Below are 27896 nucleotides of genomic sequence, written 5' to 3'. Positions count from 1 at the left end.
TGAGTGGGTGGTTTCCCATTCTTGACCAAGACCCCACAAAACCCTAAATACTCCTTCCTAGGAAACCGAAAAACCAACAAGGATTAGACCAACAACTAAAGGTTGAGTAAAGGTTACTGTAATTTTTTTAATGTTCAAAAGGTTGAGTAAAGGTGATATAAAGATATGAACAATAATGTGCAACATCAACTAGTATCTTTTAGAACTTCTTCTTCATCTCTCGGCTTGAAACTCCCACATAGCGACCACCTCATCCTCAAAAATCTCAATCAATTAGTAACTATAACACAATCAATCCTCTTGCCATGGCCTACAGATATCCTCAGTTTTTGCTCAAAACGAGTGTAAAAGTTTCCAAAGTGATAGAACAAGTCAAGACGTTCACAGTAACTTGTCCGCTTCTCCTGTCAACCGCAAACATATATTGAACAAATGCAGTGGTATAAAAGTAAGAAACAATTATAGTGCACTACTAGTGGGTCACAATATTGACAATGGCTATAGAAAGCAATGCGATGTCATTATATAAGTCTTCCTTGGGGATGATTCAAAGATGACAACATGAATACAACGGGCTAAAGATGGAAGATCAAGAATACAACAAGCTATTTATTAAAGAGTCATCGTTGCAAGGACATAACTATTTTTCCAACAAACTAGAAGTTGTGAAGGACACAGCCAAAGGGGATTCACATATGCACAACCAAAACAGTTGCTCCTAGGAAAGGTGAATTAGAAAACGGTACAAGGTCAAACTAGAGTACACACGGCATGGATTGAAGAAGTTGTTTACTACCATGCACAAGAGGTGTCTACTAGAGAAGCTCAGAGATATCTGTTTAATAACACACCAACACATAGAATGTGAAGTTAGGCGGGAACAATGAAGAAGGGCTAACCAAATCTAGCAAGCAATGCACGTTAAAAGCACTAACAACTATAAGAATAAATAGGAGTGCACAATGGGAAGGGTCCCCTCCCAAGAAGAGAACACTCCAAGGAAGGACGTAGAAGTAGGGGCACATAATCAACATATCCAAAAATGAGTAGCAAACTTGGTCAATACAAAATGTTGCGATGAATATTCATTATAGGATTTGGAATAGCACTCAATGTTTTTAGCGAGGCTTTTAAAAATTTTGTATTGGTTGAATTTGAAATTATGGACATGAGTGTAATTCCATTAGTAATGTCCATTACCTAGGTTGTCATTGATGGTTGTGTTGCATTTCATCTCGTCCACCTAGACTTTTTCCTATCTACTGATGATTTCCAAGATCCATACACCATTCCACCACAACTATTGAGGGGTGGTAAGGGACATTAGGCTTAATCACATATGTATGGGCATGATGACTGATTGGTGTGGGGTATCTTACTTCTAGGCTACATTGCTAGCAAATATTTGGAGGTTTTACAGTGCTCGAAGTGTATAAGATGATGTTAGGGTATGTATAAGAGTATGTCTATGTATAGGAGTAGATCAAGAGTAATGATATAGGGTATCTATAAGAGTTTGTCTATGAGTAAAGCTTTCCATGGGATGATGGGCAATTATCACTGTAGCAACTAGAGAAACCTTGTGTGTCCATGTCTCTTGATTGTACACTTGGAAGCATAAGATGCCTTTGTATTCTCCTACTAGTAGTATTTAACCTCGCTATAATAGTTGCAATATTAGTGAGATATAATTTATCCTACTTAAGTGTGGTGGTTTGAAGATATGTTAGCTCTCTTTGATCGACCATCACAAGTACTTGATTGAGTTCTGCAAGGGTATCGTATTCATATGCAATAAATAGTCAATCTTTTGTGTGTGCTCTTGTGTAGTCAACCTTTTGAATCATATAATCAATCCTTCTCTTTAATGTTAATGATGCAACGTATGTTTTTTCCATGCATTATTATGTTGGCCCAAATGCAAGATTCACACATGGTTTCAAAGTAGGATTTTGGCTCTAGAAATGCATACAAGCCTCTAGCTGCATGAAGCTTACTTTTTGAGACTTAATGGTTTCTTAAAGATGTTGGAAAGCAAGATACTTGTATTCAACATGGGGTCTTGGAATGTGATCAAAGTAGACACAAAAATTTGTGGGGATCTTTGATGAATTTGGCCATGGCATTGTCTACACACACCAAGCTTGATTAATAAAATATGATGTTGCATTACTATACTACAAGGCTTTGCTTAAGGAAACATGCACCAATTATGTTAATAGGCTAATGATTACATTTGTTAGCAACATAGTTAGTAGTGAATAAGCCGCTAAATTATATAGCATAACCCCTCCAATCGACCTAGAAATATGTAATTATACAATGTAGGTTCAAATGGAGGGGTTTTTCAATTCAAAAAAATTAGATAGATTTATAAAATGGTATTTACATATGGGGTTTTTTAATTGAACTTTGGAAAAACTCTGTAAGTTTGTATACAAAAGGGGTTTTTTTATTTAAGAAAAATTCACAAGTAAAGGGTTTTTAAAATATCCCTTGAATGCACATTGTATCTAGGGTTTTGTAATAGTGCACCCCTTGGGCTCCAATCAACAGTTTCAACTACACAACTATGAGTCTATAAAAAAAAGTAACCAGCCCATCTAATATAATTATCCATTCTTTTGCAAGTCTCTATGCATATTTTCATTCCAATTACTACTCAACTATGATCCTATTAGAAAATACAGCCAATTAATATAGTTATTTGTTCTTTTGCAAGCTATGTATTATTTCATTCCAATCGTGTGATCATCATTGTATATTTAACATGGCACAATCTCCTCTCATTTCATATGTCCACCCGAATGTAGAATCTACACATGGTATCAGAGAGGGATTTTGTCCTAGAAATGCACGAAGCCTATGGCTGTATGAAGATTATCTTTGAGAGTTTAATTTTCCCTTGAAGACATCACAAAGTAATATACATGCATTTAATGGCATAATACATGCTAAGACTATGCAAGGTCTTGGGATGTAATACATGGAGACATAGGAAGGTGAGGGAATCTATGACAAGTTTCACTATGGTGCTATCTACACATACTAGGCTTGATCAACAAACTCTAATGCTACATTATTGTACTTATTTCTCCGATTAAGGAGGCATGTTGAAATTCCATTACTAATTAGTCATCGCAATTTATCCTAAATTAATGTCATGTGACATGAATGAAGTGACACTAGGTCTCTCCGACTCCTCTCCGATCAACCATTGTAGCTACTTCATTGAGTTCTCTAAGTGTATCACCTTCATTTTTAATTTCTTTTTTTCACACACACTAGGTCCACCTAAATGGAAACTTCACACCATGAGGGCATTAATGGAAGAATAAAAATAGAAATACAAAATAGGTATTTTTTTGGGGGGGATAATAGCATATAAAAGGTACTCAACTTAGTCTACGACCTGAATCAATGGACACCAAAGTGAGCGTAAAATAAGCTTAGTGCTACAATGACCACGTCTAGCTCAATAAAATCACCTTGACCTAGCTTGTAGGCCGAGATCATATATGTGGAGGCTTTAACTCCAAGCCTCACTCTCTCCTACCTGGCATATGAAAAGCAACAATCTCCGAAGTGGTGTAGTGCCTAAAATGTCTTGATAGTGGTTCAATCTTCACTAAATTTGCCTTTCTTATAGCAAATGATGTTGACTCTATCCCTAAAGGCAGTGTGTTATTGGTTCCCTTTTACCTTTTCTAATGACCAAGTGAGCTTTAGATGTGTGACTTGGGAAACTAACATGGATATCTATTGATTGATGGTGGAAGGTGCAGCTAATAAAAGTTGATGGAATGAAAGAAAAATGTTTATCTTATTTTCTCATGAAAACTTATGGAGCCCATTTTCTTCTGTAAATACCTTTTCCATGTTGTGTGCAACTTCATGGTCTCCAAGGTGGTGGTTTCCTCAATATTACTTTGTTACATTCATAATGGATGTGATATAGGCATCTTTTTGATAAAATTTAAAGTATAAAATGTTTTATTATTGCTTTATAGATGAGGTAAATATCGTTGTACATGCCGAAGGTCAATATTTATACGTGCAGTAAGGTTTGTCTTTGTCTTAGTAAATTGAATGCTTAATTCCAAAAAGGTGCATTATACATAGATGTAAAAATCAATATCATACATGAGACTAGCACCATGCATAGCCACTAGGCATAGCAGAAGTGCCCCAAAATAGCTTGATCATATTGGTTTAATCATGAATAAAGTGGCTGTTGTGGCTAGATTATTGTAGGCAAGTGATATTGACCTTGTCCCAAAAGGCATTTTGGTATTAGTTTCCTTTTACTTTGGTTCATGACCAAGTGAGCTTTAACATTTTTAACTTGGGAGGCTATTGTTTAATTATGGAAAGTATGGCTAATAGAAATAAAGGGAATGCCAAATGTATGGGGTGATTGTAATTTGATGCAAGGGAAAAAGTTTACCTTATCTTCTCATGAAACCTTGAGAGATTTATTTTATATCATTCTATATTGTCCCTTCTATAAATGTTCTTTCCACATGGTAGGAAACTTGATGGCAGCCTCCAAGGTGGTATGTTCCTTAATATTACTCTATTATCTTCATCTTGATGGTGGTCTCCTCATTATTACTATATTATGTTCACGTAGGAAAGTTTGTAGGCATCCTTGTTGAGATTTGTAGTATAAAACCTTTTATTATTTCTTCATAGATAATGTTGAAAGTTGGTGTTAATGGTGAAGATCAATATTTTTACACGGAACAAGGTTTATCTTTATTCAAACAAAATGGGTGTTCTATTCTAAAGATGTGGATTTGACTTGACACGTGTTTGGCTTTCATTGGAAACCAAGAAACCAAGGCCAGATCATTGATTTACAACTACTCAATTTTATCTAGTCTTCTCTCAATAAAACGTATATTCAAATATTCACATGTATAATTATTGCTTTGATGGCAAACGACCTCAATTACCAAGATGAATTGGTGGAATGGACTTTGCTATAGGTACGAAAGCCTAATACACAAAGCTATCATGCTCTTTAAAATTTTATCTATTTCATTACAAAAGAGATCTTACATCTCAAAGCTTTACACACACACACACACACACACACACACACACATACACACATGCACGCACACATTTTTTTTGGGTGAAACTATGAACATCATATTATGAAACAATCATTTTACAAAATGGCAAGACTCAAGAAAAGACACACACACACACACACACACACACACACACACATGACTCTGCAAAAAAGGTTTTAGTCATTTAATACTTCCTTACGACAATTTCATTATTAGAAAATTCTGTTACAAGACCTTGTGTCTTGTCTTTCTACCATGCTAGGGCTTGGCTTTGGCATTGTTATTGGTTAAACAACTTTAATACCATTGCTTTGCACTCAGCTTTTATTGGCTCATTAAATCTCTAAGCTATTTTTGGTGGGCTCAAATTTCATCCTTGACTTTATGCTATCCATGTCCTTATAGCTTGATTTTCCATGTCTTTCTTGGTAAATCTATCATTGGTCTTGTTACTCCATGGGGAAAGTGGGGGCTTTTCACATCCAACCAATAGCTCCTTATTCCCTTTAAGCTCAACTATTTTTCATTTCATAACTTTTTAGGTTGTTTGCTTGTCTAAGATCAGTCATTCTGTTGATCATACTGTTATAATTCTATTTTCTACACCTATTATCGTAACTTTTTTTGTTTTGTAATTCTAGTTCTAATTACACTCGTGTTCTCCTTTGAGCTGAACGTTATCGTGAGAAGAATTGGCTCTGCCATTTTCTATCGTTACTACTTTGCTTATTTATTTATTGCACCTCCACTATCTTGTTTGATTGGATGATTTTTCCTCCTTTTTTTGGAAATCCCAAATCAAATTAATTAATAGATTCATATCCTTTGGTGTTTGGTCTGAGCTTCATTGTGTCTTGGATGCTTCAAATTATTTTTAGCAATATTGCAATTGTCCTATTATAAAAATCATGAGTATCCTCACCTTGCGGAACTAGTTGGATCCTTGTTTGATTTGCAGCTCGTCTATCTCTTGGTATGTCTTATCGAACACTTTGGTTAGCGATCTCAAAGGTGAGAATTTTCTTATACCTCTTTGCTTTGATAAAACCTCAATGTCCTTTTCTTCGTTCACTTGCACTTTTATGTGCTTCCAATCAAGCTTTTAGACAAATTTATTCTTTCACTTTTGCATCAAAATTTGCTTGCAAATTGGTGTTTTGTTCTAGTCTTTGCTTTCACTTTTTGTTGTGTATCCATGTATACAAAATGATAAGTTTCTTCTTCTTGAAGCTTCTGAGTAGAAGTTAAATGTACCTTTCAATTAAGGGATTCATATAGTAATTGGTTGTCTCTCAATAGAAAATTATGAGCCATTGCTTCTTTGGTCATCTTCCATATAAATGACTTTATATATTTAATATATCAATGCATTCTTAACTATGGCAGTGACCCGGCCAGGGGGGGGCTATATGTAAAAACCTCATATAGCAGGTGTGATCAAGGGGTATTAATAAAAACCCCTACCTAAGGATTTTATAACCTATATATACCCTTTCTATAAATTTTGAGATGATTAAACTATCACTTATGTATGAAAATCTCGGGGGGGTCACTATGTATAAACCCTCTATATCACGTGCGTTCAAGGCCTATATTTAAAATCCCTTATCTATAAATTTTTTCATTAATAAAATGTACCCCTTTTCTATACAAATCTGTAAATTTTTTCCAAAACTATTTTAAATAGTCCCTTATGTATATTTATTTATGTAAATTTTAGGAATAAAAAATATCCTTCTTTTGAACTCATGTGATAGGGTTACATATGATGAGTGACCCCCCCGAGATGAAAATATTCACTTTTCAAATTGAAAACCCCTTATGTATGTATATTTTCAGTAACTCCATAAAAATATAAGATCCCTTCTATTCATCACACGTGCTTTTCTTAGTGACCCCTCTCGGGGGAAGCCATCCATCTCGTGTGTGCTAGGTTGTCATGGATTAGTGTGAGAAGCCCCTTACATAGACCACCTATGGTTTACTCAATATCCATGTCTAAATTCTATTTAAATTTTTTGCTATTCATGGCTCTCATCCCAAGATGACAGGGATGAAGGGGTAAGTTTTGGTACTTGCTTAGGATTTTGGTTATTAATAATACAATTTAGTAATTATATGACCACGGATGTTATCTTTTATTTTTACAAATCCGTACTTTATTTAGATACTAGTGATATAACAACTCTTGTTGTTAGATAAATTAGTAGCAATTATTATAACAAAAAGGGATCCATTTCAATACTATTTTTTATGCTCTCACATGTTTCCAAGGAAAAAAAGTATTGGGGCTTTGGTTTCCATTGGTATCGTTGTGAAAAATATAATATCATTATTATTGTTAAAATATATATCAAAAAAGCGTAAAAATAATAGTCAGTAGCTCAAAAAGCATAATGATGTGATGCATGTACTATTTTTTTGGTAGATTGGGACCTACAAGGTCCCAATTGCCCCGAGTTTTGAGAATGGTAAATTACTTACATTCTTTATACAATATGTAGGAACTTCTGAATGGATTCATTTGGAATATCTTTTGAAAAACTCTCAAAATATTATAATTTTCTTGCTACTATATTGGACCCCTAGCTTTTTAAAAAGCCCCCAAATTTTTGAAATTATTACACATGCAATGTGCCTAGTTTGGGAAGGAATCATCCTTGTCATCATGATCATACATCCGTCTTTTCTTGCTCCAGTTCTTCCTCTTCTTAACTAAACTCTTTGTCTTCTTGCTATATTTGCTTCTTATTATCAAAGTAGGCTTGGATCAAACCTCTATCTTGAGTCTCTCTATGCTTGTCACTTAAATATGTATCCTCTTGCATCTCTTGTGTATCACTAATACGAGCTTAGTATTTGGATTTAGAACTATAAGTAAGGTTAAAGATTAAGATTCATGCTTTTGAGTACTTAGATCGATGAAAAGGTCTCTAGTATTATTGCACCTCTTCTCCATCCCATAGAAGAGCTCAACCATATCATTTTTTTATGCATAGCCATCCTCTGGAGCAGTTATCAAGTTGCTTCATTGGAACCAAAGTAACATGCTCAAAGAATGTGCCATACTTTTGAAAATTTGATTGCACTAATGTCTTTTACTATATGTTGATGTTTGATTCTTTTTCAGCTCTGTCTTATATGCCTTTCAACTATTAGAGTTAGACATTGAAGGGTTTTGGTCCATCGATTTTGGTTGTCTCCCAAATGGTCTCCTTTCTATGTTTAATTGTTTACATTATTTATTTAAAATTTAGTTACGACTAAAGGTCTTAGACTAGGGCACATGGAATTCGTTCCTCAACTAAGGTTTAAATATACACTTTTTATCTAGTACTTTATGCTTGCGAAAGGTAAGCATCTCTTCTTTAAATTTGGTTGTGAAGAGGGGGCACATGTGATTAAAGACCTCTTTCTACTTCTTATTCTATACCTTAAAATTGAACTTATGATGTAGGATTTTGGATGGGACTCACTGGCAGATGAAGCATGATACCACATCTTTTGCAGCCATGCCTCTCACATCACCCTACATAACATCACCTCACGACCTATCACTTAGTGAGGATGAGCTGTAGGCTTAGGGTGTCATGCAACGCCTCTTTATTCCCATCAATTACATCATAATTGAGAGAGATCCCTCCTCATTTTCTTGTTACTATTATTAATATAGCTGTTAGAGGGACTTTTACAGTCCTAAGGCAATTTGGCTCTACCTCCTCTAAAGGGTCTCTTGAAGCCCTTAATCGACTTGAATCCATCTAAAAATATCATTTATCTAAATATATATGCTAAGAAAAAATGGGATACATAATTAATGAAAAGCAAGACCTAAGCTCGATACTTCAAATATGGATAGTGTGAGGAGGGGGGGGGGGTGCGAGAGAGAGAGAGAGAGAGAGATGAAATTTTAATTAGGTGAAAAGGAATGAAAAAGATGATAGGTAGAGGGGAAAGAAACTCGGGAAGGAGGGAAAAGAAAAACAGAAGAGAAAAGAAAGAAAGGAAAATAAAGAGGAGGAAAAGGGGAGAGGGAGAGGAAGAGGAGACATCTAATTCAAGAGGGGGATAGGAGAAGGGAGGGAAGCAAGAAAGGAGGGGGACAGAGGAATGGGGAGGAAAAAGGGAGGTAGGGAGTAAGAGGGAGAGGAGGCATTTATAGGGGAAAAGAGGGAGGGATAGAGGGAAACTTAATAGAGAGGTAAAAAGGGACTCAAAATCAAAGGTGGAGAGTGAAAATTTAACCAAGGAGGGAAAATTAAAGGGAGCATAACAGAGAGGATAAATTTAGAGCGGGAAATGGATTAAGAGGAGGACGGAAAAAACTATGAGCGGAAAAGAGCAAGAGGAAAATTGAGAGAGAGAGAGAGAAGGGGAAAGGGAAAAGGAATGTCTGTTCAGAGTAGAAAAGGGGGGATCATAATATTTTCCTTGAAGCTGCAAGAACTCGTATTACGTCTCTAGCACTCTCGATGAACTTACGTATTGCCATTTCACACTATTACTTTGTTAAGACCAGAATACTAGGGATCACTAGTAGATGGCTGTCAATTAGTTTCCACTATCACTGCCATTAGCATAGTCTGGTGCCACGACTTTAAGCTGCATCTCCTTCTCTCTTCTATAATACTGCACTATCTCATGATGGTAGTTGTATTGAGTCCTCTGCAGAGTGCAACATCCTTGTGGAGTTGAAAGAATCATGAAAGCCTCCGTGACGTCAGTGAGGATGCCATAGTAGCTAGTCCTTGCTATGCGTAATGGAGTTTATGGTTTTCAATATTGTGAATGACTATCGTGAGGTTGAAACTACATTATGTTGTGTTTCTAGAGAATGAGTTTGGGAATGTTCCTGGATTTATCTAGCTATATGCTTCTGCCATATTAGCAGACATACAAATTTCACCTTGTGAAGTTTTCATCCAAGTTGCGGCCTACTGGTATTGCGATAATTCTTTCTATCTTAAATGGTGCATTGCCCTATCAACTAGATTTAGACGCTCATTTGGGAGAGAATAAAATGAAATCATTTAAACTTCACAAGTAGTTGTAGCTTGAATGAAGAGATTTTGGACGACTTCTTGATTAGCTTTCTCCTTTAGTGCTAGCCTTCGTCATGGCTGAGTCTGCCCTTCACCTCTGGAGTGCCAACAAAAATTCAGTAAGAAGACTTTGTATGCATGGATGCTCTAGTATGTGTGGATGTGTGGATTTGTATGTGTGAGAGCATATTTTTATACTATGGTCTACACCACACTATTTGGCGTTGATGATGTCAGTGGTGGGGATGTCATAGTAGGTAGCCCCTACTATGCGTGATCGAGTTTATGGTTTTAAATCTTATGAATGACTATTGTGAGATTGAAACTACACTATGTTATTTTTAGAGAATGAGTTTGGAAATGTTTTTGGATTCATCTAGGTACATGCTTCTACCGTATTAGCGGACATGCAAATTTCACCTTGTGAAGTTTTCGTGCAAGTTGCGGCCTATTGGTATTGCGATAATTCTTTCTATTTTAAATGGTGTGTTTCCCTATCAACTAGATTTAGATGCTCGTTTGGGAAAGACTAAAATAAAAAAGTTTAGACTTCACAAGCAGTTGTAGCTTGAATGAAGAGATTTTGGACTACTTTTTGACTAGCCTTCTCCTTTAGTACTAGCCTTCATTATGACTGATGAGTCTGCCCTTTGAAAGACAATTTGATGTAATGGGGTGTACCTAGAGGTACAAGGTTTGTGTGAGTTTGTGTGTCACCACATGGTGGTTAGTATGACCAGGTTAGGTGATAGAAGGTTCTAGTAGGTGTGATTAAGAGATACTGGGAGAAATTTGTGGATCTAGATGCTCTATTGAGCTCACATATGATGTCATACATGGAGTGTAACCAGTGCCTATATATTGGCCATCTCTCATATGAATAAACATGCTTTTTCTTCATCTTGTGTCCACACCATGTTTCCATTGATTCTCCAACATGTGGTATCAGAACCACCCTAGCTCCCTAGCAGCCTAGATTCCTTATTCCAAGATGATTCCATCATCTTCTCCAACCTTTCTCATTTTTGTCCCTTCTAGAAAATTTTTATGTGAGCTTGTTCTCCATCTATATGCCACCATTGCCCAAGCCCTTTGAGCTAGAGTTTCCTCTAGGATGGACGACCTTTCGGCTCCAGCCAATTAAAAGTTTATCGTCATTACTGCCCGTGTTACCACATTTACTTACCATCGATCTTTTTGAAAATGCGATGTCTGGCCTACATATCTTTCTAATTGCTTCTAACTAGAGCTGGAGGACGTCAAGAGGAACAACATATCCGAAGATGGACTTATTTGGTTGAGTGAGCACAGAGAAATTAATATTTTCATTGATGAAATTCCTCAGCTTGGCATGGACGACCTATCAAGGAATTTCATCAACCCTCTATTGTGTGAGTAGTAATATATATAAGCTTTAATTTGGTTTGACAAGCCCCTTATTTGGATCTATGGTTAGGGAGATATGAGTGCTCCAAGTTTGGAGCTTTTTTCCAACAGATTTTGAGAGATTTTGGAGTTTATGCTATTAGAGTTGTAACATTTGATGCTTATGAAAGTTTGGCATTTTGAAAAACTTTAGTATGGAAATATTTATACTTTTTCTTTGAGTTTCATATGTCATTTTGAAGTGGTATATGCTCTTTGCATATGAGCATTGTCTTGATAATATCCTTTATCATTGTACAAGAGTAGACATTGTCCTTGCAGTGACAAGTGGTAAGACCCTCTTCTCCATGAATATTTACCTTGAGTCACAACATGAACAAATGAACAAGAAGATTGGGCATTCTAGGGAAATTATGAAGAATCACAAGAAGAAAGATTGCTTGATGATCTACAAATTTGATGAAATTTAAGAAGGAAAAGTGAAGAAGAGCTACACCAAGAACCTCTCCAATGACAATGCACCTCACACTATGGTAGCTTGGAAGAGGAGTAAAAGAACAAGATATTTCATCAAGGGGGGATTGTTCCCCATATCAAAAATTTGGGTTCAACATCCTAGGGTACTCTGCCCTTGCTATATGCATAAAATGAATGAAATAAGTGTTTTGTGTATGTCAAATAATGGTACTCTGCCATGGATAGTCCATCCTTAAATGATTGTTAGTCTTATATGAGATATTTCCTTGTCAAACCTATGGGAATTTCTCATGCATAGTCATTGTCCATTCTTCTAGTTGTAAACCAAGAGTCTTAGGAGTGAGTCACAAGTTGGGGCCATGTGTGTTGCCACATGATGGTGGGCAAGCCATGAAGCATACCATGTACTATTGATGAGGGATGAGGTCATCAATTTATGGGAGGGAATGAAGGACAAATTGATGTAATGGGGTATACCTAGGGGTACAAGGTTTGTGTGAGTTTGTGTGTCACCACATGGTGGTTAGTGTGACCGGGTTAGGTGGTAGAAGGTTCTAGTAGGTGTGATTCAGAGATATTGGGAGAAATTTTTGGATCTAGATGCTCTACTGAGCTCACATATGATGTCATACATGGAGTGGAACCAGTGTCTATATATTGGCCATCTCTCATATGAATGAACATGCTTTTTCTTAATCTTGTGTCCACACCAGGTTTCCATTTATGCTCCAACACCCTTCACCTCCGAAATGCCAATAGAAACTCAATACGAAGACTTTGTATAAGTGGATGCTCTAGTATGTGTGGATGTGTGGATTTGTATGTGTGAGAGCATATTTTTATACTATGGTCTACACCCACTATTGGGCACTGGTGACATCAGTGGGGATGTCATAGTAGATAGTCCCTTCATGCGTGATGGAGTTTATGGTTTTCAAACTGCACTATGTTGTGTTTTTAGAGAATAAGTTTGGGAATGTTCCTGGATTTATCTAGGTTTATTGATGCTAACAATGGCAATTATCTTGATATTATATAATTTTTAAAACAAAATTTAAAATTGATGGAATTCATAGCTTAATGGAGAGGATATATGGACTCTAATACTCGAGTGTTCTTGCCATAATATTAATCCCATAAATATCATGTCCTTTGCAGACTTCCTATCCAACTTGATACGGTCACTCAACACATTTGAAAAGTCTAATAAAGTAAGGATTGTTGCGATAGACATTTCTTTAAAAAGGAGCAAATTAGAGGAGCAAACGGATCCTAATGCTTATGTAGTAAGGAGTCCATCCCATGAAGTATGAGAGCCATGCTTGGTTGTTTCTTGGCTTGAGGATTAAAGTTTTGGCCAAACAAATGAAAAATTGGGTCCTTTTCTACAAAACGTGTCAAAAAAGACCTTTCATGGGCTCAAATTAGAGGATAAAGTAGATTTTTAAATTTCCTTACCACAAGATCCATCTCATCACTTATAATGGTCTTTCTAATTATAACCTTTTGAATTATAATTCTCAATTGTTGCTCAACTTGAGGCCTTTTTCTAATGGCATTTTGTACTCATTTCCCAATTCAAGAACCTTTATCTCCATCTTAGTAAATTAAGTGAAAACCGCCTCTAAAATACATAAAAAATGAAGCCCATATACATATATTTCTATACATAGAGAACAAATGTAAGAGGAGTGAGGCGAACAAATGCAAGAGGAGTGAGGTATTGGGTTATATAGTGACATGACTAATGGCTAACTGGGGACTAAATGGTCATTATTTTCCTTATTGCATGCTCCTTACATTGTGCGATAAGTTGTTTGTTAAAATTTTAATCTGTAAGTTTGGATATATTCTAGTTTTAAGAAGGTATATTTTCCTGTCACTTTAGTGGACTTACAATTTCTATAAGGATTTTTTTTCAAGTGGTGGCCATCTACTGTGCTTCAATGATTTATCTTTTGATGGTGTGTATGCCTTAGCAGCTACATTATAAGTCTTGTTCTATTTTTAAAAAATTTAACTTGTAAGATTGGATATATTCTAGTCATATGAAAGTTAGTTTATATGTTTGTTGATGCTTGAGTAAAAAATGTTACTTTGTTGTTTTCTATATCTAAAATAGTATTAATGAGTTTTCTATATAGTGTTTGAAATTCAAATGATGATTATTTTAGATTTTTTAATATCATGATGGCGTTTGGCATATGGGATTTGTGCATGCATACCTCTAATGGGCATTATTTTCCTTATTGCATGCTCCTTACATTGTGCGATAAGTTGTTTGTTAGAATTTTAATTTGTAAGTTTGGATATATTCTAGTTTTATAAAGGTATATTTTCCTGTCACTTTAGTGGCCTTACAAGTTCTATAAGGATTTTTTTCCAAGTGGTAGCCATCTACTGTGCTTCAGTGATTTATCTTTTGAGGGTGTGTATGCCTTAGCAGCTACATTATACTTGTTCTATTTTTAAAAAATTTAACTTGTAAGATTGGATATATTCTAGTCATATGAAAGTTAGCTTTTATGTTTGTTGATGCTTGAGTAAAAAATGTTACTTTGTTGTTTTCTATATCTAAAATAGTATCAATGAGTTTTCTATATAGTATTCGAAATTCAAATGACGATTATTTTAGATTGTTCTGTATCGGGATGGTGTTTGGCATATGGGATTTGTGCATGCATACCTCTATGTTTGGAAGGTTCATAAACATTCATAAAGATTGCCTAGCTTAAATATAAGATCATCGCCTCAATCATCCATATTTAAATATAAAAACACACACACACACACACACACACACACATGCACACATGAATGCACATACACGCATGTACGCATTGGAACATGTAGAGGGGCTAGAATCCCCATTATCCTTGCACATGAGATGTGGCAATGTCAAAGGTGTTAATCACACACATAAGTGGGGAGATTATATTACAAGGCATATAATGCTAATAATCGGAGAGGCCTCATATACGCATGCGACTGAGGACCTTCACAATTGTTGCTAGGTACTCATAATGATGGCACATGGCTATGATATATACTCGGCATGTTTCTAAGATGGTATGATAGCAAGCATGTAGCTATGTGCCGTTGCTCGAGCAACAGGTTGGATATACCCCCAACCTGTTGCTCGAGCAATAGGTTGGGGGTATACCCAACCTTGCGTCTAAATACGCGTCTAATTCCCAGTGTAAACGTGCTAATAAATGCGGTAATACACACGCAAATAGATGCATTGATAAACGCAATGTTAGACGGGCCCGTATTTTCTCAGTGTAGATGCGTAAATAGATGTGTTAATACACGCGCAAATAGACGAGCTATTAGACGCGCTATTGGACGCGCCCATGATTTCTTTATTCAAGCAATCCCTATAGACACGCCTACTATTTTGCGCATCTATCAAGCGTGTCTATAGTTGCTTTGTGTTGTTGTGTTGGATATATCCCCCAACCTGTTGCTTGAGCAACAGGTTGGGGGATATATCCAACCTGTTGCACAAATCAAGAATTTTCCTTATTTGTGCAACAATTTGATATACAATTGGGGAATATATCCAACCTATTGCATAACTCAATAATTTTCTTGATTTTCTCCCACAGACAAAATGCATCCACCTAAGGTTTGAGGAAAGGTTTGGATCCAACCTCCTTGGTGCAGGTCAGAAAGAGTATTGAAAAATGATAAGATGGATAAAATTTCCTTCATCCTTGCACTGACTATAGCAAAACAATTACCTTAATCCCACATAGAAGCACTAAATAAAATTGGACTCCAAGGCATATAATGCCCAAGCATAGGGGAGGCCTTATATGCTTGTGGATGCTTGTTGGGGAATGACCTTTCCAAAGGTGGCTAGATGGTGGGTTGACAGCCTAACATGCAGCTGTTTTGATTGATTGGCTAAGTGGTATAACAATGGAATGTGGACTTGCACACAGGCTTGTGCACATGTTCATGCATGCACATACAAACATGATGTGAAAATCTCCTTAAGCCAATTTGATAAGAAAATGCTCTCAACGTAAAGAAATCATCCCATTATACTCTTGATGTACCTCTAATAATCTTGGATCTCAGTCATAATCACAATCACAATCACTAAACCATAATCACAATATAATTAGATTCTAATTCTCTCATGCACAAATCTCTTGCTACGCCCCTTGCAAGTCTATTGAAATTTAGTTTTGGATGCCCATATTGAGTTGTCATGACATATGTATGTGGAAATTGCAAGGAGAGCTTTTTCAAAATCGGTGTCTCTTTTAATACAAAATTTTACTATTTCAAAATAGGCTACTTTTTATAAAAAAGCCAAGCTTGCTTTTTTTGGAAGTCTCTTAAAAAGAAAAAAGATTTCCATCCCTTTTGAAATCCCATAACTTGGAGTCAAACTTACAAGAGTCTCAACGAATGACTTTGCACTAGATTTTTGTGCTCTACAAATCTTGTCCTCATGTTTTAGCAAAATTCATTAATATGAATCTAAAAAATATGTCACAATTCTTAGAATTAGAAAATCCATACCAAAAAAGCACCAAAAAATGGCATGTGACAGCTACTCTACAGATACCACTGTAACCTTACTCTGATACCACTGTAGGGTAGTTACCACATGGCAGCCTACCATTGGATACACTGAGTACAAGGGGGTCCCATGCCCTCGCCTCCTAGCCACGCATTGCCTCCTTCATCCCCGAGCAAAAGGTCGATGGGACTAAAGGAGGGTCCATCTATTAGCTTATATATACCAAGGATCATGTATTTATCCCATGCTAATGGGATTGCTTCCCTTATAATCCATCCATGTGTGAACCGTGCATCAAGTGCCTCATTAACCTAGCACCCATGAGGGGGTTTGGACCACACATTGGCCTTTATTTCCAAACCCCCCCCCCATGGTCCAAACACTATGAGTAAGCAAGTATTCAGATGCCTCACATTTGACCCCCCTACACAAGGTCATCCCATCACACATGGAATGCAAGGACCCTTAAAAATCTGGCGATTGACAAGCTTGCAACACATGCGGATTGCACATGCCATCACCCCTGTGTTAGTTGCCTTGAAAATTGTGTCGAATACCACCGCTTATTTTGAACACATGTCTGGACAGAGAGCGACAACCGCCCACCACTTGTAGAAAAAGCCCAACATGGGTCGTCACTCCCATGTGTGCAAAGTTATTGTTCAGTTGTCGCACCAAAACTTTTTTTAATCATTAAGTATACACAGTTGTGTGTCGTTGCCACAATCCATAGGCCATGCACCTGCTTTGATACCACTGTAGGGTAGTTGTCACATGGCAGCGTCTTTCAGCCTCGAGCAAAAGGCCGGTCAGTAGACTGAAGGAGGGTCCATCTATTAGCTTAAAAATACCAAGGATCATGTATTCATCCCATGCTTATGGGATTTCTTCCCTTATAATCTGTCCATGTGTCAACCGTGCATCAAGTGCCTCATTAGCCTAGCATCCCACGAGGGGGTTTGGACCATACATTGGCCTTTATTTTCAATATAAAAACATGAATGAGCCTAAGTAAGGTGCACTATCTTACCATTTGGATCTTGGTTGGCTATCTTGAGAAATGTGCTAAAGAAGACTCTCCTATAGTTTTTTCCATCACAATCAACCTCACAAGCTTGTTTTGAAGCATGGGTACACAAATTATCTAAAGAAGAGCTATTTTAAAATTGGAATCTCTTTTATTGTGGTAATTTTTTTTTCAAAATAGTCTGTTACTTGCAACATATAAAGCTGATGTTTTCCTATTAGTAGTCCTTTTTTTTAAATTTTTATTAGAGATTCTTGCTGCCTTAAAAAATGCTTAACTCCTAAATGGAGTCAAATTCTCATAAAATAATGGTTCAAAAAGCAAGGCCACGTCTATTAAGAAAAATTCACTCTTTTGGGCCTCAAAATTTTGTCATAATCCTCGAAAGTGAGTTCTATGCCGAAAAAAGTAATCCAAAATCTCGTTTTAAATATTTGCATCCTTCAAACAATATATTCATGAAAAAATCAAAAAATCAAATTTGCAACCTCCAAGAGATCAATGACCCTCCCAAATAGACATTTTGCTAAGAAGTGAGGTCTTCATATGCATAGCTACCTTGAAGTATGTCTAGAAAGTATACTTTCAATCACAAAATATGAAAAATTAATTTAAAAACCTACGAACACACACACACATGCACACACACACATGCACACACACGCATGCGTGTACACGTGCGTACCCACGCTTATGTACATATGGGGCATGCATACACATGCATGCACTCCCAGATGGATGCACTCACACATGCATATACTCACGCATGCATTCATGCACGTGTGTGCACCCGCACACACAAACATGTATTGTGTTTTGGGGGGGTTGTTTCCCTAAGCATACTCACACGGATACATGCATATACATATATTCTAATATGTGTCATTTAAAACAAAACATAGTAATATGTGGTAATGTAGTGTCTATATCAAATAATATAAATTATATTATACTTTCAAATATATATATAGAAAAGTAAATATAAATATAAGAATGCATGTTTGTGCACACATGTGTGTGTGTGTGTGTGAGTCAATAGTGTTGGTGCTACATGAGGAGGTTGTAGATGGCGTAAAAGTGGAGCCTAGAGGGTAAAGGAGAGGAGTGGGGATTTCATTAACATTTTCACATTTATGTTAATGTGTCATTTATAAACATCATATTTAATCCTAAATAGTGCATACTGCCATGGTATCAATAATAAAAAAGGAAAACCAATGAACTGGATAATATTACTCCCAATAGTGGACTATTACCAATGGTAATAGGCCTATTATTGATTATAAAAGACATGATATTTATAGAATTAGTGGACCTATTACTATTGGTTCCATATTATCAACAATAATAAACTTATTACTAATAATAATCGGCCTATTATAGATGGTATTAGGCCTACTACCTGTGATAAAAAGCCTATTATTGGAGGTAGTAGGTCTATTTCCAGAGGTAATATATGGCCACTATCAACAATAAAATTCTTTTTTTTATATACAAAATGCTTGTTAAAGCTATAAGTGCTTTTCTTTCAGCAAGATTGTAGTCTATTTAGCAATTGTTTCTTCTAAGAGAGGAAGAGAGTGTTCAATGTTCTTGTGGAAGTGTTTTAGTTCTACAACACAAGCAAATGTAGTGATTGTGAACATAGAGTTATGGGCTAGGTTACCAACATTTTTTTCTTTAAAGGTTAGATTGGTTTCTTTTGGCAAGATTGTGGTCTATAGCTCGTGTGTAGCATGGGTTAAGATGGAGCATAATTGAATTGCAAGAATCTAGGAGAGTATGATTGAAAGAGAGACAGTGTTCATTCTGGTTGACTACTCTATTTATATTGCATGTTGATATAAGGGTTCGCCACAACTACAAGCCGATAATGGGTGTAAGCATGATTGAGTGGAGCAAAAAGCAGTGTCCATGGACACTGCTATGAGGGACTAATTTAGGGTGCCCAAAGCATAGGTGGATAAATATATTGTGCTTTTAATCCTTCTTATATTTAAAAAGCAATAGAAGCACTATTCTTTTTGCCAATGGAATTTCTAAAAGCAATATTAGGGGTGATTTTTTACTACTAGCAAAGCAGTAAAAGCATACCAACCAATCATGCTTAAAGCCTAATGTTGTGCTTGCAAAAATGGCCAACTTCTCTTATATCTTGCATGTTGGACTAATGGCCAACTACCGCATCTTGCATGTTAGGATAAGGCTTTATCATAACTACAAGGCAATAAATGTGATTATGAACATGGAGTGATGGGTGAGGTGATGCAACGGTCTATGCTATGGATCTGATATTTATGGTGAGCTCTATGAGTAAGGTAGTAACAATATCTTGAGAGGTTGGACTGTAACTTTTGTATGGTCATTATGATTGTGTGTGTGTGTGTGTGTGAACGTCCGTGTGTTCATGTGCATGCACATGTGCCTATGTGCATCTCCATCTACCTTGTAACTTCAGCTTGTGCAAGTTACTCACATGTACCACATAGAAACTTGTTCTTTTTCAAAATGTCGCATTTAGTCAATCAGTATATCATATTGAACCATCATGTAAAATGTTGAACATTTCACAAATTTAGACATTATATTCATGCAACTGTGCAATGCTTAGCTGCATGTCATGTTTGAATATTGCAAAGATCCAAAATGTGTAATGTTTATTTGAATGTTTCTTTGTATGATACATGGATTGTACTACAATTGAATTATATAATATATAAAAATGCATGAATAATATATTATGCCTCACTGAATAATGTGTTATGCCTCATTGAATGATTTATGATACAAATGAGCAAATTTCAATCTTGGTGTGTTTTGTGGAATGATAGATAGACATGAATGCTTTTATACATAGTTATCAATCATAGAGAAATCAATTGATTCATAAGGTAATGTCTATAGACTATATTCTTTAAGCCATTTTGCTTGCATTTTACATTTCATACAATAGTGGCCATCTAGATATAGTCCATAAGCCCCAACCATATATATTCACATGTTGTGGAGAATTAAACATTTGGATACTATATTAGACACCCAAAAGCTTATGCAACTCATTAACACCCTCAAGGATTAGTAGCAGCACTTTTATGACTAGCGGTAAAAATTGGCCTACTACTAGTGGCAGTAAGCCTATTACCAGCGACAATCCATATTCTATTGGTGGTAATTAGCCTATTATTAGTGGTAGGGCCACAGCTACTCGTGGTAGTTGGATCATTATTGGTGGTAACCGATCTGCTTTCAGGTAATTATAATCAAAAGGTTTTCATGCATGATTGTGTTCATCATTATGTGAGGATTCTCAAATCATGAAAAAGGGGCACGTGATTACATGAATATTAAATCCATGGAGAGGAGCAAGAGAGTTGAGGGTGTTGGTTGTGGTGTGAGGTGTGCCAAATGTGATAGTAGAAGTGAGTTATGCGAAGGAGGACGAAGAGTGGATGTGTAGAGTAGGGAAAAGGTTTAAAAGAATGTTGTAGAGGAAGGGAAGAGGGGGAAGGAGGTGATGGCTATAAAACGTATAATACGCCACATTGTGTCAATAGATAAAGCTGACATGATTATATACTAGGTAGGGTGGACAGTTTGGCATGAGATGGTGTAGACCTAATAAAATAAATAAAAAATTGAAATTTGAAATGAACACAAAAATGTTGGTGCTTTGGGTGTCCGTTCTTGTTTTATGAGTGAAATAGAGATGCTTTACAAACCCCATCTTTTATGACATTTGTATAGTATGATTGCATAAAGGTGCTCACATACTCAAACCATATATTGTATCTACACTTAGTGCTTTAAGGATTCCATATTTGTAGAAAATGAGCAACCTTAAATGACAACACTAGTACAACTATATGGCTGTATGAGACTCAGATAACACTAGGTGACCTTGCTAGCTTTTTGGTCTGCTAGTCTTTTACAATGAGTGGACCTTGTGAGCCCATATTAAAGGCTGTCCAATTCCACATTGGTTAAAGTTTTGATATGAAAATGCATTAATTTTATTCCAAGATCACTAATGTCACATCAACTCGTATAAATTTTGTAACATGAACTTTGACATTTGGATCGGAGCTAAAAATGTATTGGATTTAAAATATAATGTGCGTTTTAACATATGGATCGTAACAAAAGTACTTTTATTTAAAATTTCAATGTCTTCATTGTGTCATATAGTTGTATCTCTTGTATTAATGAATCTCAAGAATCCGACATACATTAGTCTACTCAAAATCCTTCTGCACACATCATTTTTGTAACTTTAATTTCTTAACAAAGCCATATGAGGTAAGATGAGTTTGTGCCTTTATCTTTAGAAGAGAGAGAGAGAGAGAGAGAGAGAGAGAGAGAGAGAGAGAGAGAGAGAGAGAGATTCCATATCTAATCTATGATGTGTTTTGCCCATAGCATGAGAAAGACAATTGAAAGATATCAAAGGGTTGGACTAGGACTTCAAGATAATGGAATTGCAACACAGGACCATGAGGTAAGCATAACTCATATTTTGAAGGTTTTAATTTAAAATAGAGATTACATATGCAGTGGTATTTGTGTTTCTATTTTTGCTAGACAACACAAATTTGATTGTACTATAGACAAAGACTAGAAGAGCTATACATAGCTTATATTGTGGTGAGCATTTATCTGTGCAATTAGAGTGGAAACAAAAAGTTACACATTTTTCTTTGAAACAATATACCTAGATTATACATAAAGTGAAATATGTTATGTGAATTAGACTCTCATATATGCATTTTAATTGTCAATGTAGGAATCAAGACAACTTCTAGGCCAAGTCTACTACCAAGATCATCTTCATTAAAGCATATACAACCAATGATGCTTCATCTAGAACTCACCACCCAACCATAGAGTAATTCCCTCACCCGTGAGCATCAAGAGTTATAGGAAAGATACACAGCCCAATCCTATGTCACTATACCTTTGTATCCCATGAGGGACATATCTACCTAGCTTGTCAGGTACAACCTTGCCTCTTAGGAATCATTCTCTCGGCATTGATCAAGTCTCCTATACAAAGATTCCTATGCCAATATATAGACATAGTCTATAGCCATAATTAGCATACACATCCCAAATTCTTCTAGGCCTCCATCCAACTCATCCTACATCCACTAAGGTCTCCCTTGACCCATATGTGACTCACTAGCTAGCTTGAGTTATTCTTTCTAAATTCATGTGTTCATATCCTTAGAAATAAAGTTAGAAAAGCTTTTTTTTAAGTCAACAACCCTCTCTTATGTTAAATCTTTATCTTGTCTATCTGCTTTGTAACTTTTAATTTATTTTCATCTTTTATCTAGAACCTTTTCTAATTCATGTAGAACATAAGGCAAATCCTCCAACTCTATTCGTTTCTAGGAGATACTCTCTAGACTATTATCTTCTAATTTCTCCTTGAGTCTCACATGGAAAATTGGATAAACCTTGATGCGTGATATTGGAAGGGAGGTCCTAATTATAATCTGCACCATTGATTACCTATGCAAAATCTTTGGATGGTTCCAATTCCTAAAAGTCTTAGAATTTTTCAAATTCTAAGATCATGGTTATGAGTACTTTTTATGGAATCTTTACCTTGTACTAACAATTCTTGCATATATGACAATAAATCTTTAGCTATTTTTTATATTCAGATTCTTAAGGCCTAATGCAATCAATGATCTAGGATGGTGTTCATACATAGGCATATATGGACTAGAACTTATAGCCGAACGCTTAGTATTATCATAGGTGAATTCCATCATTGGAAGATACCTCTCCTAGTATGATGATTTTTGAGAGACATGCTCTAAACATGTCCTCCATAGCTTGATTCATCCTCTATTTGCCCATTAGATTGAGAATGACCAGCCAAGCTAACGTAGGGGACGAGCATTTTTTGAGCGAAATCTTCCGAGCATCCGAGCGAAGGAAAAAAAAAGCTTCCAACTATGCAAAAATATGACAAAATTGGATAAAAAGAAAACATAGTTTCACTTAGAAATATGAAAAGTATTATAGGAATGCCTTTTTTATACACAAATATTTATGTGAATCTTTGGGAATGGTGAGAACATAATGGGATGGCTTTTGAAGAAACCCACATGTAGAGTAGACTTCTCTATGAAAATTCCCTTATGATTCTTCTTACAACTTTTTACTTAATAGGGGGTGACATTGAGAAACCTCTCTCAACCTATCTTCATGAAAGGGTTTCTCCAAACAAAACTCATTGAAGCAAGCCATCAAGGTAGTTTCGCCAGCGAAACCCCTTTAAACAAGATCTTTCGAGGTAGTTTCGCTGGCGAAACTACCTTGGACAGCACTTTTAAAAGTGACATAACTTTCACATCCAATGTCCAAATATAGTCATTCAGCCACTCAAATTGATCGGAAAACCCCATTTGAGCACATCTATGGGGTTATATTTTGGAAAACCTTGCATATATAGTATTAAATATTACATGTATTTTATGAAAGTGATATATAAGCCCAAGTTAATACTTATTTATAGTAATTCAAACTTCTGTAGAAACATGTCCATAAATATCTTGTTATTAATACTATAAAAAACACTTGAAAGATATTGCCATATGATATAAATGTGTTTAATAAGTAATTATTTATGTATAATATTATTATATTGAGAGTTATTATGAGGGACGTTTCTTAAATGAATTATTTTTCAATACTATTTTAAGGTAATAACAAGGGTACAAAGGGATGTCTATGAATAAGAAGATTTATGTTATGTAAAAATAAATGAGTGACTAGTCTGTATAATTTTATTATAAAGGGATCTAGTTCTAATGAAAATAAAAGTGTAAAAACCATGTTTCCTAAAGAAATACTATTTTTAAAATCTCTTAAAAAATACGCTCGTATAAACCTGCTCATAGGTTTTTGCTCGTAAAATTGACGCATCCGCTAACGTAATTTTTGATTTCTTGAAAATTGCTTGTTAAAAGTGTCTAATAAACTTTGAGTCTCGAGCATTGACTATGTGAGAAGGCAGACCATAGAGTTTAACACTAGTTTTGTAGAAGAACAGAAAAATAACCTAGGATAATTTTATGTCCTATTATTCTAAGGCATTGATATGGGTATCAAGGGTTTTGATTATTGACCATAATAGCTTATGTGCTGAAATTTTTTTTAAATCGTTATGGATTGAAACTCAATTTCACTTTTATGAACAATAAAAAGTGGCAGGATGCCTCCTAGGCCATTTCTATTCGACGACACCTAGTTAAGCCTTGCTCTTTGGAGGACGTGCCTATCTCCCGATATAGACTAGTGCATGCTGATGTGGAAGATACTGGCTGGCTGCTTGGCAGATCTGGAGGGCTAGATGCATAGAGGCCATTCATGGATCTCAGGTCCACCCTTCTCATACCTTGGCCAGTATTTGGGCTGATACCATTCACACTCTAATGGCCAGTTGGGCGAGTATGCAAAGGTCCTCCAGGGCAGCCTCTTCTAGGAGGGTTATATCCCTTATGGAATGGAGGGGCACCCTTTCACAACAAGACAAAGCACCCATAGACGCGCACACAGACGCGTTTCATGAACTAAATAAAAACTTACGGGCGCGTCTATTTGTGCGTCAGGAGACCCGCATCTAATTGCGCGTCTATATATCAGACTTATGCGCGTATAGACGCGCACATACACGCGTAAATAGACGCGCTTATAAACGTATTCATAGACGCACGTATAGACGCAAGTCGAACAGACAGAGGCGAATATAAACGCATTTTTAAACGCACTGATAGACGCGCCCTTTTTTTTATTATAAATTTTACAGAATACTGTGTATGTTGTGTGTGCTATATAGTTACAAGAATCCCATATCCACATTCTGTAATTCAATTCTTACAGCTAACCGCATTTTAATTACAATTCCAAATAAAATATTACAACTCCAAAACGTAATAAAATTGAAAGCTCAAAAAGTGCTTGTATATACATATAGCACGAAGCTAAGCCATGTCATGTGGCTCCAAGTATAAAAAATAAGGAAGCTAAGCCATGTCATGTGGCTTCAAGTACAAAAAATAAGAGGAGTCTATATACAAGAGGCACGAAGCCAAGCCAATGGCTTTAAGTACAAAAAAGAATAGTAAGCACTGCTTCTACGACTAATCCTCGCTGCCTTCCACGCTCCCTTCTGCGCTCCCTTCTGCACCTCCTTCCTCGTCTTCCTCGTCGTCTTGTGCAGGGGCTTGTAAATAAGGGACAACATATATCAATGTATGAAAAATCAAATCTTTACTTATAATTTTGGCATTATTTAATTACTTTCAAATACCTGGGGGCCTGTCCAGTAGCTCGGGTATACTGCTCCTCAGTAATCAACCCGTCATCATAGAAGTGCCTCCATGTATCTCCTCTGCGATGGTGGCGGTGGTAGGCTGTCTCCACTGGAGTAGGGTATCTGCCCACGATCTCAAGCTGCATGACCGCGATACACTTTGTGGAGGGATTAGTACAAAGAAACAACCAACCTCCTAATAAACTACATAAGCAATATAATTTGAGATCGATACTTACAAATTGGGCCTCCCATGATTCAACACCCCCTGCTCCAAAATGCGCGCTCCAATATTCCTCCATCTGGATCCTCCGTGCCTCCACGTGCTGCAGACTGGGCTCCTCCCTCGCTGACTTCATTGCCTTCTTCCACTCACGCTTCTGAGCGGTGTGGGGCGGGCCCCTTGGAGGTTGACCTGCCTCAAGTCTGGCAAGCTCTGCTAGTGCCTGCCTCTTAAGGAAAGATCTTTTATTGCTAAGTATCGTAACAATCTTTGACTTTTCCTATTTATATGTGAACTGGCGATTGGGGGGGTTAGGATACCTAGAGCGAACAGTAGCGAGGGTCTCATCAGCCAACCTCTTTGGGTGGTCTTTAGAGTAGATAAAGCAATCTCTGTAATTGTTAGCAATTACAGAGCACATGAAGGCCATGATGTCCTTCCCCCGCACATCCATCAAGATGCCTCCTGTCTGAGTGATGTCATAATAAATCGTACCATCACCTAGAGACGTCTAAATCATCTGAATCATCATCCTCCTCACCGCCACATGGCCCAAAGCACTGTGCCATGCATCCGCCATCGCTCTTCCTGCTATTATGCCTGCCACCCTGTCGTGACGAGCTCGTACGCTGGGGACTGCACGGGACTACGCTGACCACTCGTAGCTGGAGAACCGAGTCTCGACGGTTGGGGAGTACGTCGATGGCTCGCCGAGGCAGAAGGACCTCCTGACGGCATGGGGGAAGGGGCATAAGACGGGATGGCAGAAGAGACATAAGACGGCATGGGGGAAGGGGCATAAGACGGTACGGGGGAAGGGGCATAAGACGGCTGTGCGGACTCCGCTGGGGTGATCTCAGGCGGTGTGGGGTGGCTCGGAGTCTGTAGTGCCGACTCCTGGGGAGTGTTAAGGGTACCCGTCATGTACCCGTATAACTCCGCAGGATTACTTTGGGAGCTGAGAAAAAAGGGGAAAAAAAAGGAAAAAAAAAAAAAAGAGACTCTGTCAGAGCACGTCTATAGACCCGTCTAATCTTCACGTCTATAAATGCATCTAACAGAGCGTTTAACAATTCAAGTAAAAGCGCGTCTAACAATCCGTTCATCAATCCGTCTAACAGTGCGTTAACAAGCGCATCTACCAGCGCGTCTAACAGTCCATCCAAACATCCGTCTAACAGTGCGTCTAAAAGCGCGTCTAACAATTCGTTTAAAACTCCTTTTAATAGAGCGTCTGTGTGAGCGTCTACATACGCGTCTGTGTGTATCTGTAACAAGCCAGACGCGCATATAGACACGCCTATAGACGTGCGTTTAGATGCGTCCTCAGATGCCTCTATACACGCGCTCCGACAATCGAGAATACTAAAAAGACGAAAAGGACGTTTCGTCCGACAAAAGAACGTGTCGCTCATATCTAGATGCTGCGTTTCGTGGATGCGAGAAAGTACAAAACTAGAAAGAGCAAGCAAGAACAACTTCAAAAGGACTTACTTGGAAAAAGGTATGGAAGGATCTTTCTTTTCCAAACTTGTTTCTTCTCCTTGTTCGTACTCCTCCTCTTCTTTAGGCTTGGAAGCAAGTGTAGGTACGGTCCCTTTGTCTTGAGTGAAAGCTTGGAACTGTGTATGGGAGGCTCTCTCTTAAGCTTCGAATCTATAGAACTGCTAATAAAGAAGGAAGAAAGCCGCTCGCAAAGTTTAAGTAGTCAAAAGAAAAGCAAAGCGAGCGGTGCGTCGAAAAGCAGGTTTAAAAGTCGCGTCTATTAGCGCGTCTATAGTCGCGTCTGAATAC

General features: G+C 37.0%; 1 protein-coding gene across 2 annotated transcripts in view; it reads left to right on the top strand.

Moving 5' to 3' along the window:
- The window catches only part of LOC147892111 (MADS-box transcription factor 23-like), a 44326-nt gene that overhangs the window by 9003 nt on the left and 7427 nt on the right, over positions 1 to 27896 (top strand). For both annotated transcript variants that reach the window (XM_087388734.1, XM_087388735.1), the window contains exon 2: positions 21970 to 22048. In XM_087388734.1, coding sequence (XP_087244860.1) covers positions 21970 to 22048 — 79 coding nt within the window. The remainder of the gene's footprint in view (positions 1 to 21969; positions 22049 to 27896) is intronic.

This window comes from Dipteris shenzhenensis, chromosome 17 (assembly GCF_047967505.1).
Source record: "Dipteris shenzhenensis isolate YYH24624 ecotype China chromosome 17, Dip_SZ_1.0, whole genome shotgun sequence".
In the NCBI taxonomy this organism is placed as follows: domain Eukaryota; kingdom Viridiplantae; phylum Streptophyta; class Polypodiopsida; order Gleicheniales; family Dipteridaceae; genus Dipteris; species Dipteris shenzhenensis.
The sequence above is the reverse complement of the archived record's forward strand: the minus strand, read 5'-3'. Positions and strand labels throughout refer to the sequence as shown.